General features: G+C 57.3%; 6 protein-coding genes across 6 annotated transcripts; 4 read left to right on the top strand and 2 right to left on the bottom strand.

The window, feature by feature from the left end:
* Positions 1 to 90: 90 nt before the first annotated feature.
* On the bottom strand, positions 91 to 1,122 carry CkaCkLH20_00270 (uncharacterized protein; the record flags this gene model as incomplete). The annotated part of the gene is made up of 1 exon (XM_038882990.1): positions 91 to 1,122. The coding sequence occupies one exon, from the start codon at positions 1,120 to 1,122 to the stop codon at positions 91 to 93; it is 1,032 nt and encodes a 343-aa protein (XP_038751695.1).
* A 3,856-nt stretch (positions 1,123 to 4,978) lies between these two features.
* On the top strand, positions 4,979 to 5,990 carry CkaCkLH20_00269 (ornithine decarboxylase antizyme; the record flags this gene model as incomplete). The annotated part of the gene is made up of 3 exons (XM_038882989.1): positions 4,979 to 5,056; positions 5,225 to 5,730; positions 5,783 to 5,990. The coding sequence occupies 3 exons, from the start codon at positions 4,979 to 4,981 to the stop codon at positions 5,988 to 5,990; spliced, it is 792 nt and encodes a 263-aa protein (XP_038751694.1).
* A 594-nt stretch (positions 5,991 to 6,584) lies between these two features.
* CkaCkLH20_00268 (imidazoleglycerol phosphate synthase) lies at positions 6,585 to 8,312 on the bottom strand (the record flags this gene model as incomplete). The annotated part of the gene is made up of 2 exons (XM_038882988.1): positions 6,585 to 8,117; positions 8,187 to 8,312. The coding sequence occupies 2 exons, from the start codon at positions 8,310 to 8,312 to the stop codon at positions 6,585 to 6,587; spliced, it is 1,659 nt and encodes a 552-aa protein (XP_038751693.1).
* Positions 8,313 to 8,828: 516 nt separating this feature from the next.
* Positions 8,829 to 10,087, top strand: CkaCkLH20_00267 (uncharacterized protein; the record flags this gene model as incomplete). The annotated part of the gene is made up of 2 exons (XM_038882987.1): positions 8,829 to 8,978; positions 9,047 to 10,087. 2 exons carry the CDS (start codon positions 8,829 to 8,831, stop codon positions 10,085 to 10,087), a joined length of 1,191 nt encoding a protein of 396 aa, XP_038751692.1.
* Positions 10,088 to 12,748: 2,661 nt separating this feature from the next.
* On the top strand, positions 12,749 to 14,374 carry CkaCkLH20_00266 (vacuolar protein sorting protein 62; the record flags this gene model as incomplete). Its single annotated transcript, XM_038882986.1, has 1 exon — positions 12,749 to 14,374. One exon carries the CDS (start codon positions 12,749 to 12,751, stop codon positions 14,372 to 14,374), a length of 1,626 nt encoding a protein of 541 aa, XP_038751691.1.
* A 1,950-nt stretch (positions 14,375 to 16,324) lies between these two features.
* On the top strand, positions 16,325 to 18,160 carry CkaCkLH20_00265 (uncharacterized protein; the record flags this gene model as incomplete). The annotated part of the gene is made up of 1 exon (XM_038882985.1): positions 16,325 to 18,160. The coding sequence occupies one exon, from the start codon at positions 16,325 to 16,327 to the stop codon at positions 18,158 to 18,160; it is 1,836 nt and encodes a 611-aa protein (XP_038751690.1).
* Between the last annotated feature and the right edge of the window lie 811 nt (positions 18,161 to 18,971).

The following is an 18,971-nucleotide window of genomic DNA, read 5'->3' as shown; positions in this document are numbered from 1 at the left end:
CCCCCCCCCCCCCCCCCCCCCCCCCCCCCCCCCCCCCCCCCCCCCCCCCCCCCCCCCCCCCCACTCGGAGCTTCTCCAAGCGAAGAGCTCTTACTTCTTCCGGGCGGCCGCTACTCGCCGGCTCCGCCTTTTGGCCACGACCTCCGGGTCCCACGTCCCGGAAAACATGTCTTCAAGATCGTCTTCGTCCTCCGAGTCGAAGACGATCACGACCTCCTCCGCCTCGGAGTCGTCCTCGTCCACGTCGTCCGCGCCATCGTCGCCATCGCGCTTCACATCCTTGTCCGCCTTCTTATCCTCCACATCTCTCATCTCGACGTCGTCCTCGTCCCCCGATTCCTCTTCCTCGTCAGAGACACCATGATCGTCGTCGGAGCGCCCCTCCTCGACATCCTCCCAGCTGCGGAAGGGCACGACCCTCTCGACCTCGAGGATGAACTTGCCGACCTTGTACTTCTGGCTCAGCTCCTTGGCGTCGACGTACTTCCACCCGAGCTTCGCGCTGCACAGCACGCACGTGATGTCCGCAACCACGTGCCACCCCGTCACGAGCTGCCTGTTCTCGCACTTGCCGATGCGCACGTTGGCGAGCGTCCCCGGGCCCGCGGCGCTGTTGGGCGGCGGCTGCCCCGGGGACCCGGGCGGCGGGAGGTGGGGAGACGCCGTGGCTGCGACCAGGTACGCGCGGCCGTAGCGGCCCGTGAAGCCCTTGCTCACGATCTGCGAGGAGAAGGCGATGTCGGCGGAGCAGGTCGAGCAGCGGAGGGTGTCGGACTGGGTGCGGGCGAGGGAGAGTCGTGAGGGACGCTGGTGAGGGCGGGAGCGGCGGCGCCGGTGTTGGGACTGGTTGTGTTGTTTCTGTTTTGTGTCCGCGGCGGGGGATGTGAGGGCGTCTTGGTAGGAGGGCGGGGGAGGGGGGCTGTTTGGGGGTGTTATCGTCTCGTCTGTCGTTGACGAGGTCGGCGAGGAGGAGAGGGAGGGGACTTGGCTTGCGTCGGGGGTCGTGGTCGTAGTTGTCGTCGTTGTTGGAGGCGAGGACGTCCGACGACGAAACGGTAGGTTTATGGACGGGAGGAGGTACGTTGGGAAGGTCGGACGGGAGACGATGATATTTGGCGCCATTTTTATTTTGTGTATTATTGAGATAGCCTGTGGGTTTTTTTTTCGTTTGCGCCGGGCGTTCTCTTCTCTTGCGCCGTCCCGGATCTGGTTCCGGGCGGTTCACGATATGCGAGCTCGGGATGGGTTTTCGCAGCGGAGGAGGATCGACTATGAACGTTGGAGAAGACGGCGGCGCGGGATGAAAGTCGTCGAGGGTCCAACCATGACCTCCACCTTCTTGCTTTCTGCTTCTCTTTCCCTAGTGTTGAGGATAGACGTTCTAGTCTCCCGGAACCCAAAAAATAATCAAATCTTGGGACGGCGGACCGGCCTGGTTTTGTTCTCTCTCTTTGCGCGACCGGAGAGATCGGAGGACTGGGGTTGGAGCACGTTTTGGAGAAGGACGAAGGTAAGGCAAGGCAAGGTCAGGTCATGTATAAGACGGGCGCAAAGACGGTTTGGCACGAGACGGAGGGGATAGGTCAGGCTGACCAAGGTACGGTCGATAGACGGAGGGGTCTCATTTAGGGTCGCGCGCTCAAGGCGAAATAAATTCGTCACGGTTCTCGCGGCTTGATATGGGCCATACACACAACAGAACACAAAGGGCGTATGTCCGTTCCCCTGTGGCTTTATTGCAGCGCCGTTGCGACGACACCCCGCCCTTTGTTTTGCGGTGAGGGACGGTGTGTGAGAGATTGTGGTTAACAAAGGTCTGGGCGGCGGTACCTAGCCTCGAGCTTGGTTGGATATTTCGGATTCGGCTTGGGGAGTTTCTTTTTACGACATGCTAGTTTTGGGGGGCGGTTGAGATGACAAGAGTCAAGACTGCCAGATCCTGCGGGAGCTGTGTTACCAGCTGAGTCGTTCGTGAGGAGCTGCTAGCAATGGATTCCGGGCTGAGAGAACTTGTGACCTCTCTTCAACCCCCTCAAGGTCCGGACGGAGCCGTTGTAATGGATGGGCACCTGCCACCCACCGACCCCTCCTTTCGACCAACGTCTCAGACGACTAGGTAATAATGAAGTGCTCAGAGGTGCGGGTGGCAGCAAAAGTATTGGCACCGCATGAGCGATCAGCAATAATTAGCTTGGGTAAGGTCAGGCCCGGCCTGCAATAGCTTCCCAACCCCCACCCACCATCAGGCGTTATCGATAACTGCGAAAGAGCCGATAAGGGGCGGTTTGAGGTCGAAATGGGGGCAAGCTGTGCTTTCTCTCTGGGGATTGGCGTCGGCACTGGACAAAGATGGCCTCATCACCTTCCCGCCATTCATACGGCGTCTGAGGAGTCGATCTGTATTGCTGTAGGTGTGGTGATGGTTGTGTGGACTGTGGGTATGATCACCTCATTCGACCATCGCCCGTTAGATGTGACTCCAACAAACGGGTGTGCGGCAAGGTTTGAGGGTCCCCCTCATTTGGAGACGATTTGGAGAGGGGAAACGCGAAAGTTCAAATGCCTTCTAGAAAGAGCGAACTCTTGTTTCGTCGTGGGCCTGCGTCTTTAATCGTGTCTGGAGTGTCGAATTTTGCAGCTTTCCGTCATTGGACCTGCCGGGATCGAGGATGAATTGTCGACGAAGCTAAAGTGGCTTGCTTTGATGCAGTTTGTGCCCAGTGTGCCAGGCGAGGCTCTGAGAAGATGGTCATCTGGTCCGTCTGCTTGCTGTCAGCGGCTGACCAGACAGAGTACCAATCCGCGGATGGTCTCCGGACGGCGATTGCAAGTAACGGACGGCTGTAGTCTATTCCCCACACGCCAGTGAAATGTCCCCGTCATGGTCTATCTCAGGCTCCTGAAACCTCTTGACAGGCCGGTTATTCTTGGAGAATATGATGGCATCCAAGATCTTACCACGGCCTCAACCATGGCCACGCAGAGGAGGCCAAGGGTAACCGGAGGTGATGAGAACCCCGGAGGCGATGACTCGCAATCACGCAAGTGGGGGAGCGGAACGGCTGGGCGGTCAAGTGACCCCGAAACAGAAACACGAACCCCGGGAAACACAGCAACGGCTCCCCGCACTCGTCGCCTTCTGGCATTGGCCATGTTCATGGGCATGGCATGGCAATCCTTCAATCACGACTATCCGGTCAGCCAGTCCAGTGAAGTCGTAGCCGCAGTCGCGAGCTTCCTCCATACCAGGCTGCGGACAACGATCGTTGCATTGACGGCAGTATCGACGGACAATAGAGGAGCCACGTTGTATGTCGTTGGGCGTTCGGGTTGTTTTGGCTAAAGCTGTGCGCTGCGCAATTGGCGTACGTCTGCGGTCTGTGGTACTATCGCACAGGAAACGTGCTGTGTAAAGATCACGCAAGCCAAGCGACAAGACCCTGAACTTCAGAAGGTTCGAGAGGTGGAGATGGAATCGTTGACATAAGACAAACCTAACCATAATGGCTCCACGGTTATCTGTCATTAATGCGACGATCTGCTTCATCATAAGCGTACGTGTATTTCCACAAACTTGGAAGATCCTGAAAAGAACCTGGAGATCGGGGCGAGGTTACTCATCCAAGTGGAATCCATCACAAAACACTGTGATGCCGCGGATGGGTTGGGAATACTGAGGTACAGTGCTCTGTCCTGGAGCACTGGGCTGACTGCATGTTGGGCTCGGCTCAGCGTAGTCCACGTGCATGTGAACTGCAGCTTCACGGCTCTGGGCATTGGCGTTTTTTTTCATTCTGCCAAGCGCCGCGCCGCGCCGGATCCGGATGGGGAGCGTCCAGCCGAATCGTGAGTGTTGGCGAAGATTGATTCGGCAATGCTGTGAAATGGTGGTCTTTGCTGTCAATTGGGTAAAAGCCAAGATGAATCTAATAGGTAACTTAGCAAGAAAGACAATTGGACCAGTTCGTGGTTCGTAAGAGCATCCGCGACATTACTCAACGATCGGCGAAGCAAAACGCAGGAGCAGCCAATGCAAAGCAGCCCAGCAGAAAACGTGCCCGACAGTGCATCGTGGACGGCGCCGCAGTGGACTCTTCGGCCGGTTTCGTACTCGAGCCTGGGCCGGGCCCTCCGCTGGCATCTCCTCCGTACTTTGAAGCGTCGATGTTGTCGTGAAAAATGTGATTCCGGAATTCGATGTCTTGGTAGCACAGTGAATCGTGGGGATCTGGGACTGGGCAAGACGGTAGACTCAGACTCCAGAGGATGGCAAACATGTTACGCATCGAAATGCCATGCCGTGGAGGTGCATTGCGTTGGACGGAGAGGTGTGAGGAGGACAGCATGGATCCAAATGAAAGGAACACTGTAAAGAGGGAGGTGGAGATGCCATGGCTGATTCTGACTGTTCTGTGTGGTTCCACTGGCTGTGGTTGCCCCCTTGGAGTGCTGCAGGGTGGTGGTGGTGTCCCAGGCTCCGTGGCACCGTGGCTCCCAGCCGGTCCGCCACGCTAGACGTTTCCACCCTCTTGGACTCCGCTGTGGTTTTAAAGGTTCACAGCAGCCATTTCCACCCACTGACCTCCTGCCCTTTCCTCCCACACCGTTCTTCACCGCTGCACAGAAGTATCTCTTCGCTCTCGCAACCATCGGGAAAAAAAGGTCATCGACGATACTCCGTCTCGACAATTCAAGCAACCCGCTATCTACAGCTTCACAGCTTCACCGCCACACAAACCAATTCTCAATCTCAAGTCACCACGACTTCAAATCAATCTCGCATCACCTCCGATCAACGATCAATCATCCCATCTGACGACCGGTTCCGAATTTCCGAGAACCGCACCTACCACCAAAACCACCAAACCACCGAGTCAAGACATCAACCCCGAGAAATCAATCGCAATGGCGCCCATGAGACAGCAGAGTAATTACAGTAGTAGTAATTGTGGTGGCGAGGCCGTCGTCCGTCAGGCCAATGTCCTCGCCAGCTGCTACATCGTCGACTCTGCCGCGACTCTTCGCGGTCTCCACTACTGCACTACCGGGGCTGCAGGTATGTAACATCCCCTTCCCATCCATTCCCATCGACCCCTTCTTCAGCCTCATCTTCACACGCGCCGATCATCGCTGTCCATCTTGTCTCTCCTTCCCGAGACCCCCGCCCCCACACATTCACACATTGGCATGCATGAACCACCAGCGCTAACATCGTTATCAACAGGGGCCGAGTGGTATTCCTGAGGTCCCCTCCTCAGGACTACCATCACCTCCGTCAAGTCCCCCCCTCGCGGCCATCACCGCATCCAACGAGCTGGCTCTGCTTCCCAAGGCCAATAAGCAGCGCCAGCGCGACAATGTCCCCGGCAAACGGATCAGCCGACGAGGGGGGGCAGCACTTCAGATCAGGGAAGAATGTGTGAGATTCTTTTGCGAGTCCATGAGGGCTGTGTTCCGCGGTGAGAGGGACACTGGTTCGAGTGGCTCCGGCCTGACGGGTGTTTATTCTATGCAGACTCCGCCGTCTGACGAGGACCTAGCTGTCCAGCCGCACTTTGGCGGTAGGGAGGAAGCCTACGCGACCGCCCCTGCCCCTGCCACCGCGTGGTTGGAGATCTGGGACTTCGTTGGTGGCGCGAGTTTCCGGGCCTTTGTGGCGGACGACGGGACTGAAAAGTCCCTGTTCGCCTTGTTTGACAGGAACGTCATCGGATGTGACCTGAAGCCTGTGTACGTTCTCACCACCCCCTGACACGCAAACAGCATGACTAACGCGAAGCAGGCTCATGGCGCTGATGGAGTTGGTTGACGGTCCGCTCGACTGCCAGCATCTCGTCATCTGCATTGACCGTGGCATCGAAGAGGAAGACGCAAAATCATTGATGAAGAGCCTGCAGTGGGTGGGCTTCGAGCTGACGACATTGGACCGCTGGGCACATGACGTGGACGTGACGAGCGACAGGTGGCTGTTCATGGGCATGGAAATCTAGCACATGATCAGCCGCCTCGAGTTTTTCTATTTTACTTGTCTATGAAGCTAGGGCAGTTGGGAGTTCTCGGCTTTTGATTTCCTTCTTTGAGTTTCAACGCCTCTCTTCGCAATTTTCAGGAACAGCATCAGCACAGCATTACCAGCAGTAATCGGAAGCAGAAAAGGGAACGCCATCAAAAGCGACGGTTTACGACAACGGATTACAGTCTCGTGTGTTTAGGCAGGACTTTTCTGTATCTGGCAAAAAGTTGGAGGCAGGCTGTTTCATTCATCTTTCTTCCGGGTTTGGGTTATCGCTTTCCGCAGGGGCATGCTCCGTTCTGCTTGATTTCCTGGGTAGGGACAGCACGCTTGAAAACAACTGGCATGATATCATGACACGAAGTTGTGTTTGGTTGTACTTCATGCTCGGCGCTCGCCAGATTGTTCAAAACTCCAGGCCTTTTCTTTCCGTAACGTAGCGTTCAACAACCACAATATTGAACAAATTCTTTCCAAAACAATGCTCCTTCTAAATGCTTTTTATATTCGTCTCATGAGATCGTCAACCCGTCTTTTGATATATAACTACCGCCGTCCACGGTCCTCTCGGTCATACGCTCTCCTCAAACTGCCTCACCTTGAGCCCCTTCGCGGCGAGGAAATCCTTGACCTGCTTCACCGTGTACTCCCCGCGGTGGAACATGCCCGCACCCAGCGCGGCGTCCGTCGTCGTCTTCTCGAACACCTCCTCGAAGTGCATGGGGTGTCCCGCGCCGCTCGACGCGATGACGGGGATCTTGACGGCGCCCTTGACCTGGGCGATGAGCTCGAGGTCGAAGCCGCTGTTGGTGCCGTCCTTGTCGATGCAGTTGAGCAGGATCTCGCCCGTGCCCATGGCCTCGACGGCCTGCGCGAGCTCCACGACGTCCATGTCGCGCGTCTCGCGGCCGCCCTTGATCGTGCAGGCGTACCAGCAGTACTCCTCGCCCTTGGGGCCCGGCGTGGACGTCTTGATGATGTTGTGGCGCGTCGCGTCCGTGTTGGGCACGTACACCCGCTTGGGGTCGACCGAGACGACGACGGCCTGGTTGCCGTAGGCCTTTGAGATCTGCTCGATGGCCGTGTTGCCGAACAGCTTGCGGCCCGCGCCGTAGTACTCCTCGGCCGCCAGCACGGCGTCGGAGCCGATGGAGACCTTGTCGGCGCCGGACTTGAAGTACATAGTCGCGATCTCGAGCGCCGAGACCTTGGTGCCGTCCGTGTCGACCGTGTCGCGGATGCCGCCGCCGACGGTCAGGGGCACGAAGACAGTCTCGGAGGTGCGGCGGAGGATCTCGAGCATGGGCACGTCGGCGAGCGGGCAGTCGCGGAAGGAGGTGATGTTGAGGAACGTCACCTCGTCGGCGCCCTGCTCGTAGTACTTCTTGGCCATCTCGACGGGCTTGCCGAGATTGCGCACGTCGCCGCCCTCCTCCGTCTTCTCGCGCACGTCGTACTGGTCGCCCTTGGTCACCACCAGGTCGCCCTGGTCGTTGGCGCGGACATCGAGGCAGGCGATGACACGGCGCGTGAGGCCGTCCTGGAAGGGTACGGCCTCGGCGCTAGGGGTGATGATGGCGTTGCCGCCCGCGAGGGCCGCGGCGCCGGAGCCGTCGAGGAAGGCGCGGAGGCAGCGCAGGCCGGCGGCGCCCGACTTCTCGGGGTGGAACTGCGTGGCGAAGATGTTGCCGCGCGCCAGGGCGCCGACGAAGGTCTCGGAGCCGTAGGTGCCCGTCGCGACGGTCCAGCCCTGGGCCTCGAGCTCGCCGCGGACGTAGGGGAACTTGTAGGTGTGGACGTAGTAGTACTTTGAGTCCGGGCGGAGGTCGTAGAGGGAGGCGCCGCCGGTGTTGGCGCTGTTCCAGCCGATGTGGGGGACGGATTTCGTGGAGGGGTCGAAGGAGTCGAGGCGGCCTTTCGCGGTGCCCAGGCCGGGGACGGAGGGGTCCTCGAGGGAGCCTTCGAAGAGGGCCTGCATACCGACACAGATGCCCATGAAGGGCTTGCCGGCGGCGATGTGGGCGGAGATAGAGGGGAGAAAGCCAGCTTGGGAGAGTTGGGAGAGGCAGTGGCCGAAGTGGCCGACGCCGGGGAGGATCAGTTTCTGTGAGGGAGGTATTCAGCATGCGAATTGAGGATATATGAAAGTGATAGGAGAGGAATTGGGACGTACGTCGGCATTGGGAACATCTTCAGGTTTCCTAATCCATTCGACTTCGTAGCCGACCTTCTCAATGGCGTTCACCAAGCTGCGAACGTTGCCGGCGACGTAGTCCAGCAGGTGGACCTTGTTCGACATTGCGGGCGAGTTGTTTTCTGCTGGGTCGGGTTGATGGACTGAAAGGATACTATAATTTCTGTGAAGAACGAGTGATATGCGCCGTCAAAACGTCGTCGCCTATTAAGTAATTGCAGTTGTGAGTCAATGGTGGGATGGTAGTCATCGCCGTTCGCCTGGAGGGCGTCCAGGGAAATTTACCTGCGATAGCGGGGCAGAGGGGTTATCGAGTGCAGTCGGCGGCTGCCCCGCATGAGGGACAGACCCCTGCTGAGCTGCCGGCAGACTGAGGTAATCTGGGTGGTACCTTTGCAGCTGGCTGTAAAGGGAAATCTGCTTCTCGGTCTGAACTTGGAGCTTTCCAATTTTTTTTTTCAACGCTGCAACACTATCTCGCACCTCAGTATAACCTCACTCAATGCTTTGAACCTCCATTGCGGACTTCGCGGATCCGCCTTTTCTATCCAAGGTCGAGTTAGCAACACAAATGCACCAACTTCGTCGGCCGGCCGGAGTTCTCTTCCACAGACCGCGGTCATGATGGCGACCAACGACGCGCCGACATCCTCTGTCGCGCCAGTAGTCGCGGCAACCGCGCCTGCGGACCAGTCTTCCAAAGCGCCTGGCAAAGTCGATGAGGGCGATGACTCGGAGTGGGAATACGAGTATTCAACCACCGACACCGAGGTGAGTAGACGCGCTGTCGCAACCAACAACGAGTCGAGGCGGCAGACTACTCACGCGCCAGACTGCAGACATACTACCTGACCGTCGACCTCTCTATTCCTCAGCTGCTTCATCGAAGACGTAACGCACCGGTTTCGGGACGTGGCGGGTACCATTATAAGCACTGGGCCGGTCCGCACAAGAAGCCGGACGAGCCAAAACACCACCGCATCTTGTCGGACGACGAGAACGACGAGAACGACGAGAACGATGACGAGCCCATAGTCGAGCCCGAGGATGACGGCGATATTGACCCGAGTCAGATGGATCCCAATGCGGACAAGGCGGATAACCCCGACGACCAGAGCGAGACGGACGCAGCTCCGGATATACAAATCCTAGACTTGCACTCCGACAAACCCATGTTCGCATACAAGGGCAAGGTGTTTGAGGGACAGTGGGCGCGAAATCTGGGCACGGAAGTCATATTCGCCGAACACGACGCGGAGGATCCGCTGCCGGCGCTGCGGCACCTGCCTGGGGGCGTCGACATGCTCGCCGCCAGCTGGTCAAGGATCAACACCACGGAGAAGAGGTTAATCCCGAGGCACGAGGTGTCGGCTAAGGACGACCCGCTGGAGGAGATCAGGAGGCAGCACGGGATTCACATACCGATCACGGCGGACAAGACGGGCGAGCGGAAACGGCAGACGCGGTTCTTGGAGAACCTGATGGCGCTGAAGAAGAAGAGGGGCGAGACGGACGAAGTCACGGTGTACGCACACGCGGCGCCGAAACAAATCAACGACGGGACTTCTGGGCGAAGGAAAAAGCGGAAGCCGTTGCCTGAAGGGCAGCCCCCCAAAAAGCGCCGGGGTCGGGGAGGTGGGGTGCGCGGCGGACGCGGAGGGGCGGCCGCGGCGGCGGACCTTGACGCGTCTACCGCCGGCCAGAGCGATACGATGTCCGGGGCTGGTGCGTCGCAGGAGGGAACGCTGTCGACGCCGACGCCGGCTGCGTGGGCCGACCTGGGAGGCCAGGTCGACGGAGCCGCGGACCAGGATGTGGCTATGAACGACGATGACGATAGCGAGGACGACTCTGAAGACTACGAAGAAGTCGACGAATAGCCAGAAACTTTCGAGATAAGTTTTTGGACCCAGAGTCTTGGCTTTTTTGATCAGATCATGGAGAGTTTGGGTGCGGTTATGCGCCGCGACTTTGATCCCTCGCGATCCCAAATCCAACACCTAACCATTCCTACATTGAATTTAGGAGCAGCAGCGCGGCAGAAGTTTCCGGTCAAAGCGAGCAGAGATTTCATCGGATGGGACGGCGAAACGGTGGTGTGGTGACGAGACGCATTCCTCTGTCGGCGGGCATACCCTGCGTAGCTAAGCACACACATACGAAGTGTTGCGGGAGAGACATGCATGGGTGCATGATATGGTCAGGCTGGAACAAAGTCAAGTCAGGGAAGATGCGACAAGTTCAACTACGCAGTTATCAACCGGCGGGATGGCCACAACATCTGGCAGACTATGAACTATGATCATCCGGACTTCTGCGACATGGGCAGCAATTATTGCATACATGGACTGCGTGTTGTGGGTGAGCGGCTGCGGCTAATCTGTGGAAGCGGTGTCCCCTCCGAAAAAGCATCATTCAAGAGCCTCACCTGCACCGAGGCACAGAGACAGGACTAGCCACCATTTTTACATAAAGAAAAGGGAAATAGTCCGATATACCACCATATTAATGAGTCAATAGACTTATTAGTCCGCTCCATAACCCGCCTAGCAGCCGTCTGCCAGCTCACATGCAGTGTCGTGGGATAATGCTGCTCGCTCGTGATACCATGTTCCACCAGGGAGGGGATCGGATGCCCCTTGCCGCGCGAAGACCACAAACACGCCAACCACACCGCAGTGCCTGACCGACGGACGCTGCAGACACTGAAAAGTCGGTGGATTAAAAAAAGGTCGGCAGGTGGCAGCGTCGCAGTAAGAAAATAAATCCCGCCAAACCCACACCTTCTGGACCATTTGTGAATTCACTCAATCGTTCCCGAATCGCCTCCCCTCGTGGGAAATCTGCAGGGATCTGACTGGCTCCCGCAGATCTGAACCCTTCTTTCCTGCCAGGTTTCTGTGGACTTTTGGAGAGGGGAGGTGGCGGGGAGGTACCTGTACAAACGGCGACTTTTGTGTGCGTGTGTGGTGTTTCAGTGTTCACCGTCTGGGGTGGTCAAGAGACGAACGTTGGAGTCGGAGATTTCGAAAAGCCCTTCTGCCGCTCAGCGCCTTCGTGACGGACGGCACTGACATGGTTAGACTGAAGGATTAGTTGTAGTAATTGTTGGTGGCTGATGGGAGGGTTAGGTGACTTTGTGACGCCCTGTGGCAGCTTTTCTGCCTGACATAGTAACCACGAGGCCGTTTGCTATCCTTTGGACTATCCTCCGGGGAATTCGTCTCTGGCTCCATAGTAACTCTTGATCGCTCATATAGTTCATACCCAGAGACGAGACTATATCCGTACTGGGAATGGAAAGCGCTGAACCGCATTCCGCGGCCGGCGCAGAATACGACAGGCTGCCGTCGGTGGTGATGTTCGGCTCCGACGGGTTCCACCGTGACAACCGGAGCTGCCGGAAATGCCGTAGGAGAGAGGAACGGGTCCGCGGACATGTCTGGTGGATAGAGACGGAGCAGATGAAGAGCATGATCCAAGTGTTTTTCGTATTCATGCCATTCTTCATGTTCAAGACTCGAGACTTAGTAACTGCGGCCGTGGCTAAGTGGACTGGATGTATGACGGCCCCAACCAAGCCGTGACTTTTCTGGTACCTCATACGGTTCTCAAGACCAGTATTCTGGGCAATACTGAGTCCTCCGGATGTGAGCAACATTTGAATGCCAAATGAAAGAGTTAGTAAGTCGACTTGCTGGAATATGAAGATATCTCGCTCGAGGTGAGGCATCAGATCGAGGTACATGTACTTGAGACGCAGCCAGGATGCTGTCCCAAAGACGGCGTCCAGATCCTAAGGCAAGCTGCTTCGGGTTTAGCGTTCAAAGGAAGACCCAGTCGGTGGTGGCGGCTGCAGAGACCGAGCCCCGGCCAAGGGTGTCAGTTGCAGCGTCCCTGGTGCCTGCTGCCGCTGCCGCTGCCGCTCTGCCGTTGTCGCTGTCTGCTGTCTCTGAGGTGGTCGTCGGGTCGTCGCTGTTCGCTGTCTCGCTGTCGCCGTACGAATAGCGTGCCAGTGTCAGCCAGCATTTGCCCGCATGCGCATACATACCGTACATCCATGGACCTGATCCCTTCCCGTCCCATCCCAAACCAACCCGAAGCTTGCTTGCTTGCTGCTTTCCTTCTTCTCACAAACCTAACTTTCCCTTGAACACACACAACCCGACGACACAAAACACCGTCCACGGGGCCTCAGCGTCCACCGGCCATGCGTCCACGTCTCCGCTCGATCCCCTCCACCTCCCCTCCTTCACTTCCTGACAACTTCATTGTTCGACTTGCCAACCCTTCGAATCCTCTCAGGTTGTGATGCTGCGCGAGTCCCCGCTGGCTAGAGCAAGACGTGCCGGCATTCCGAGGCCCCTCCGAACCATCACTCAGCCTCCGTAACCAACTTGTTTAACCAAAAAGATCTACAAACACTACCTACCTAGGTGAACAAAGTCGCCGCAGCCAGTCCGTCCTCGCCATCTGCACTTTTTCTTCTCAACAACCTACCAACCTGCCACCAGGCCTGGAGCCGACTCAACCACTTCCCGATGTATTACATACGGCGCATCACCATCACCCTCTCCGTCCTGCTCTCCATCTCCTTCCTGGCATGGTTCCTGCCCCGCTACCTGAATCCCAACCCTCCCGACCCGGCCAAGCAGCGCGAGGACAAGAGATGGATCAGTAGCAGCCCGTACTGGGTCGACCGCCAGGCCTGCCGCTGGTTGAGTCTTTGCGGTGTTCACCACCTCTCGTGGGATCCTGCCGCTCTTCTCCCCTTCAAGAACGACACCGACGGCGACGAATTGCGTCTTGAGCTGAGATCCCTGTACACCGACGAGGGACGGCACCATGGCTGGGAGTCCGTATCCAGGATGCGCCAGCCCCAGGACAAGTCCGACGCGAAGACGCTGAAGGAGATTCCCGACTACGTCCTCAAGTATGCGCCATTGGTTCACCTGTACTCGGGTGAGAACTTCTGGCCTGCCGACATTGCGGAGCACATCAAGCACATGACGCCCTACCTTGAGAAGCAAGCATTGAACCGTTCGGTTCTGCTTTCGGACTTGCACCAGCTCAATAAGGAGGACGGCATGGTTTACCTCACAAGCGACGAAGACGTCGAGCAGAGACCCGAGTGGTTGCACAGCCACGTCGGTATTCCTGAACCCTGGAACGACGACGACGACAACGAAGGCGGCGGTGAAGAAGACGGCGGCAATGAGGATATTCCGATCGAAGACGATGATCAGGTGCACTCTCCGTTGGAAGACACCACATGGTTCGATGTCTCTCGCGACCACCCAGTCTACCGCATTTCGGACCCTCGCCGGTTTCCACATTTCGTGCCTCACGCCCGCACCGGCGACTTCCATCTCCGCCGACGGGACCAGAAGCCGCTGCCCCCGCCCGACACGCCTACCCACAAGCCCGATCAGGAAGGCTACTCCAAGGCCCCAGCTGTGCTAGTTCTCGTCGACAAGGGTTCCGGCATTGTCGACGCTTTCTGGTTCTTCTTCTACTCGTACAACCTTGGTCAGACCGTCTTGACTATCCGGTTTGGTAATCATGTCGGAGATTGGGAGCACTGCATGATGCGATTCGAGAACGGCGTGCCCCGTGGCATTTTCTTCTCCGAACACGAAGGCGGACAGGCTTACACGTACCACGCCGTCGAGAAGCGAGGTGATCGTCCCGTCATCTACTCCGCCGTTGGATCTCACGCCATGTACGCACAGGCGGGCGAACATCCCTATGTGCTGCCGTTCAAGATGCTCAAGGACGTCACCGACAAAGGCCCCCTCTGGGATCCTGCAAAGAATGCCTACTCTTACTGGTACGACTATGCGCAGGACTTGGACGAGGACCTCGACGATGATCTGGACGACAAGGTAGACGTCGCCAGCGGGCATCGCAAGGAAAACCCCACCAGTCTCGTACCAACAGCTGAGAATCCCGATGCGCCAACCTCTTGGTTCCACTACGCCGGCCCGTGGGGTGACAAGCTCTACAGTCTCGCCGATATTCGCCAATGGCGTCTCTTTGCGCAGTACCACTACGTTTCCGGTCCTCTGGGCCCCAAGTTCAAGCGTCTCGACCGTGAGAAGCTTTGTGTCACGACGAGATGCCGTATTCTCAACAGTCTGAAGCCAGGGCAGACTTGGTACAGCTAGAGCAGCATCATTTTCATCTGTCATTGTACCAAAAGAAATTAATGGTAAGAAGAGGTGGTAGACGATTCCTCGCCGGAACACCAACGCTCGCTATGATCATCAACCTATCTAGAGGTACACGTTCGTTTATGACTTCATGTAGATATATTGCTTGTGACGACGTCACTTGACGCGTCGGGATCAGGAGTTTCGCGGTAACTTGGTGTTCTTCTGGAATCAACTTCTTGGGATTGATACCCCCACAAATACTGAATAGATGATAAGTTAACATACTCTGCGGGCTTGTCCCTCCGAATTTGCCCTGCACTGTTCATGTCGTATTGTTCACCAAGACGTTATGGAACCGGATATGACAGCATGTTCGGCCTGGATGCCAGACTTGGCTTGAGTCAATCCTCGCCAATCTTTACTCCCAGTAAGCTAGACAAGAACTAGAGCCGTCATCTCGTGCGAAACAAGGGAACGCCTTGGCTGCCGTTTTCAACGGCTGGCTTGAATAACCGCCTTGGGCTGACAGTCAAGCTAGCCATTCCGATGAACCATGTGTCAGGTTGACACAAGCGATAAAGACGAGAGTCGACGGCCCGCAACCGCAACCGGAGGTGGACGCCTCAGCGCAGTTCAAATTCCAACACCGGCGCCGAGCTGCGGCTGACCTGCTCTTGGCCTTCAGCTGAAGCGCTGCGAATGCCCCATCTCATCCCTTCAATTGCGCCGATGGAATAGCTTCATGTTGGTTTATAACGTGTGATTTCCCTCTGCTCTGCGGTGTTCGTGCTTCTCAATGATTTCTGGAGGTAGTGAATGCACGCGAAGATGAGTTATCCTTACTACCCGCCGCCCCCGGGCCAGCCCGGCGTGCCCCCGCCCCCGCCCCGGGCCGTCAGTCCGGCGACCCATTATTCGCCGCCGCCGCCGACCACACATGCACCGTACAACCCGGCAGAATACCGGCAGAGTCCGCCAATGGCCGGATACAGCATGCGATCTCCTGGCGCCTATAATTATTCATCGTCCACCTCTCATCCCCCGCCAGCTACTCCCCAAGGACTTCATGCCGGTGACTGGCGGACTCAGTTTTCGCAACTGGCCACGCGGGTAAACCAAAGCTATAACGAGTCTCTCACCAGCATGCAGGCGATTGTGCGAGCGGCTGAGAATCAGAGCTCTCATCACATGAATCGGCTCCAGTCCATCGGATACTCCGGTGCATCACTGGGTACGCAGCAGGCCGCTTCGGCTGCGAACCACCACCATTCTGCCCCGGCCTGTCAAACTCAAGCTGCTTCCTCGGCGGTTCCGAACGCAGCGAGCGCGCAGTCGGGAAAAGATGGGGCTATGCACTATCGGGTTTCCGGCCAGCACCAGGCCGCTGGAGTTTCGTCACCGTCCAACTCTTCTGCATGTCAGAATGGCTCAAGTCCTGCTCCTAGTGCCCCTGAAGTAAAGCAGTCGATCTATGGCACATCGAGCATCTCATCGGCTTCAGAAAGTCAGGGCGATATGAAACTGGCACAATCTTCTCACACTCAACAGGCTTCAGAAAGTCCAGTTCCAAGCAACGCACAGTACATCACCGGCGAGCCCTACCACTATCAGCCTTTCAACACACAACATGATTCACAAACTTCGCCATCGGAGACCTCAACAAACGATAATTTAGCGACACCAAGTACAGTATCAATAGACCACCAACATGTGCATTATCCGCCTCCCCCACCTGTGCCACATCATACACGACCAAACCAAGCCCTTGAGAAGGTTGAAGAAGCGGCGAATCGTACCACGGGCAACGCCGAACCTGAGACTTCTTATCCTTGGATGCAGACGTTATCCTTCAGACCTGCATCTCAAGCTCTGGCTTCAGAAAATATAAACTCAGAGTGCTCTGCCGTTCTCCCAGAGAAAAACACGGCTCCGGCCCCGGCTGTAGATCGTTTGTCCTCTCAGATGGAAAGGACCGGTATCCAGAGCCATGCCTCACCCGAAATCGAGCCACGACAAATCGAAGACGAAGACGAAGACTTTCACGAGCGACCAGTCGGCAAGCCCAGAATGACCATGGACGGAGCGCCTAACGAGGTCTTCTGGATCTGTCCCGCCCCTGCAGTCATCGAATACGAATCCGATTGGTACTGCCTACCCGACCTGCCGGACTTCCTCATCTGCACCAACTGTCAACACAAGTACCTCGCCGAAACAGACCTGTCAAATCTCCTCGAACGCACCCGCAGGCCCACGGGGCGTTGCCGCTTCAACGTGCCACGCCTGACCAGAGCACTCCTCCCGGCGTATCGAAAGACCGGGGACCTGAAGCCGATTCGCGACTTTATGAAGAGGCGCCTCTCCGTCCAAGACTGCCACGGGGAAGCCGGGGTCAAGGGTGAAGCCGGCGTCGTGTGGTACAAGCCCCTCGACGACAGGCTCCTCGGTATGCTTTCTTGCGAGGCGTGCTACGAGGACGTCATCTTGGCCGCGTCCTTCCGTGGGAACTGGGGCCCGTACGATCGAGCACACGCGGCAGGCGAGACCTGGGCCTGCGACGTAGCCCTCCGATTCATCCGCCGCATCTCGGAAAAGTTCCCCGTCCTCCCGGGCCGCACCTGGGAAGACTGGGCCTGCTCCGCGGCAAACCACATGAACCAGCCCACGTGCCAGTGGGGGGACGACAACATGTCGTCTTCTTCGAGGAAGTGGGTACGGCTCCGGGGCGGACGCGTCCCGAGCATCAGGACCTGCGAGAAGTGCTACGAGGAGCAATTCGCCTTCACCGCCCTGAGCCGCGAGTTCGAGTTCATCCCCCCGGAAGACACCGCCATGCACGGCCCGGACCCGTGGTACTGCAGCATGAAGGACCTCCCCGTTCTCCTGGCAGCCGCGATGTCGATACCCCCGGGTGATGTCGACTCGTTTGTGCCATCGGCCGAGCTCATCGCGGCCAACCCCCGTTGCACGCACAACGGCATCCGCCACGGGACTTGGTACACCCTGGCCGGGGGAGACGTCCGCGACGACTTCAGGATCTGCGTGTCGTGCTACACCGCGCTGTTCAAGACGGCCGGGCTCGATCGCTTCTTCGAACAAGTCGCGGACGCGGACGGCTCGTCGCAGGCACTCGTCGCCTGCAGCTTCAACCGCACGGCGCCGAGGTGGCGTCAGCAGTACGCGCAGGTGCAAGAGGCTTTACAGACGGGCGTGTGGCCGCGGTTCTCGGACTGGGTGCGCAAGTACGCCGGCGTGCCGCCGTGCGAGCGGGACGAGGAGGTGGACAACCGCAGGTGGTACGGCTGGGACGAGTGCACGATCTGCCCCGAGTGCTGGCTCAGCTTCTGTGCCGAGTCGTCCTCCAAGCTGGCCGTGGAGCTACATAACCAGCACGTGGTCGGCCGGAGGATGTGCTGCATGTACTCGCCGCTGATGCGGCAGAAGTGGCTCGCGGCGTGCGAGCGGGGCAGCGCTGACGAGCTGGTCGAGTACTCTCGCGGGAGGTACCGGGTGTATGCGCAGGTGACGCCGCAGATCCAGATGCTCAGGAGTCAGCACCAGATGCAGGTGATGCAGAACATCAGCGCCGGGCAGACGAGCGCCATGTACTCGCGGTTGGCCATGCACAGCTCCACGATGCCGAGCGGGATGGGTTACTCTTCCCCGTATTCGTACAACAACACGGACTGGGGGGTCAAGAGTGCTGCTTATTTTAGCCAGATGCAGGCTGGAACCAGTCAGTCCAACACCACTATCTATATGATTGAGGACTTGAGGAACCAATGGAGGGCGGTTGAGTAGAGTGTTTTTGTGCGTTCGGGGGATATGGATGTCCTCGGCTTCGTTAATCCTTTCTATCAATTATGAGAATATTGATAGTTTTTGACCCCATCTGTCTTCTAACGTTTCTGTGACGAAGTGAAACCACTCTCGTCGACACGAGATGAATACTTCAATTGTATCATCACTTCACAATAATGCAAGCGCCCAGATATGAGGTTCAGGTGCAAGAACACGCTGGATGTCATCAAGGCCTTCTAGAAACGAGTAAAGCCCAGATAAAATGTTTCCTCACATCTCGTCATTGTTGTTCACGCTCCATGAGTTTGACAGCTTGCGTACGCGTCATAGGCGACCTGTAGCCTTGTTTGCAGGAAAACTGCGACCACTTTCCAGTATTGAGGGAGACCGAACAGCCGAATCAACGTAATAGCACCTCTGTGGCCTGGAAATAGTATACCTCCATTGCCCTAAAGCAGCGAGATGGGTTTGCAGTTTGTGCCATTGTCTCGGATGACTGCGAGGCTTGGAAGATCCAACATCTTGGCAATGAAATTAGGAGAAGCGTCGTAGCACAGTTCCGAATCCTTTTTCACCGAGATGTTTTGATGATATCATCTGCAGTTGAACGAACCCGTGCTGTTGCTAGCTTCCTTGCGCGCGAGGCAGCCCCGAAGGTCGGGACTGACATCACCCAGCTGTCTTACTGTAGTTTGGATAAAGGCTGACTGGATTCGGTGAACATTAAAGGCCCCGTTGCCTCGAGATCGAAGGTCTGCAGCATCCTCTTTCTCTATCCAGTCTACCACCTCTTTCAGTGAAACCGCTATAT

Source organism: Colletotrichum karsti (assembly GCF_011947395.1).
Source record: "Colletotrichum karsti strain CkLH20 chromosome Unknown Scaffold1, whole genome shotgun sequence".
Taxonomy (NCBI): Eukaryota; Fungi; Ascomycota; class Sordariomycetes; order Glomerellales; family Glomerellaceae; genus Colletotrichum; species Colletotrichum karsti.
This window is presented reverse-complemented; position numbering and strand designations above follow the sequence as displayed.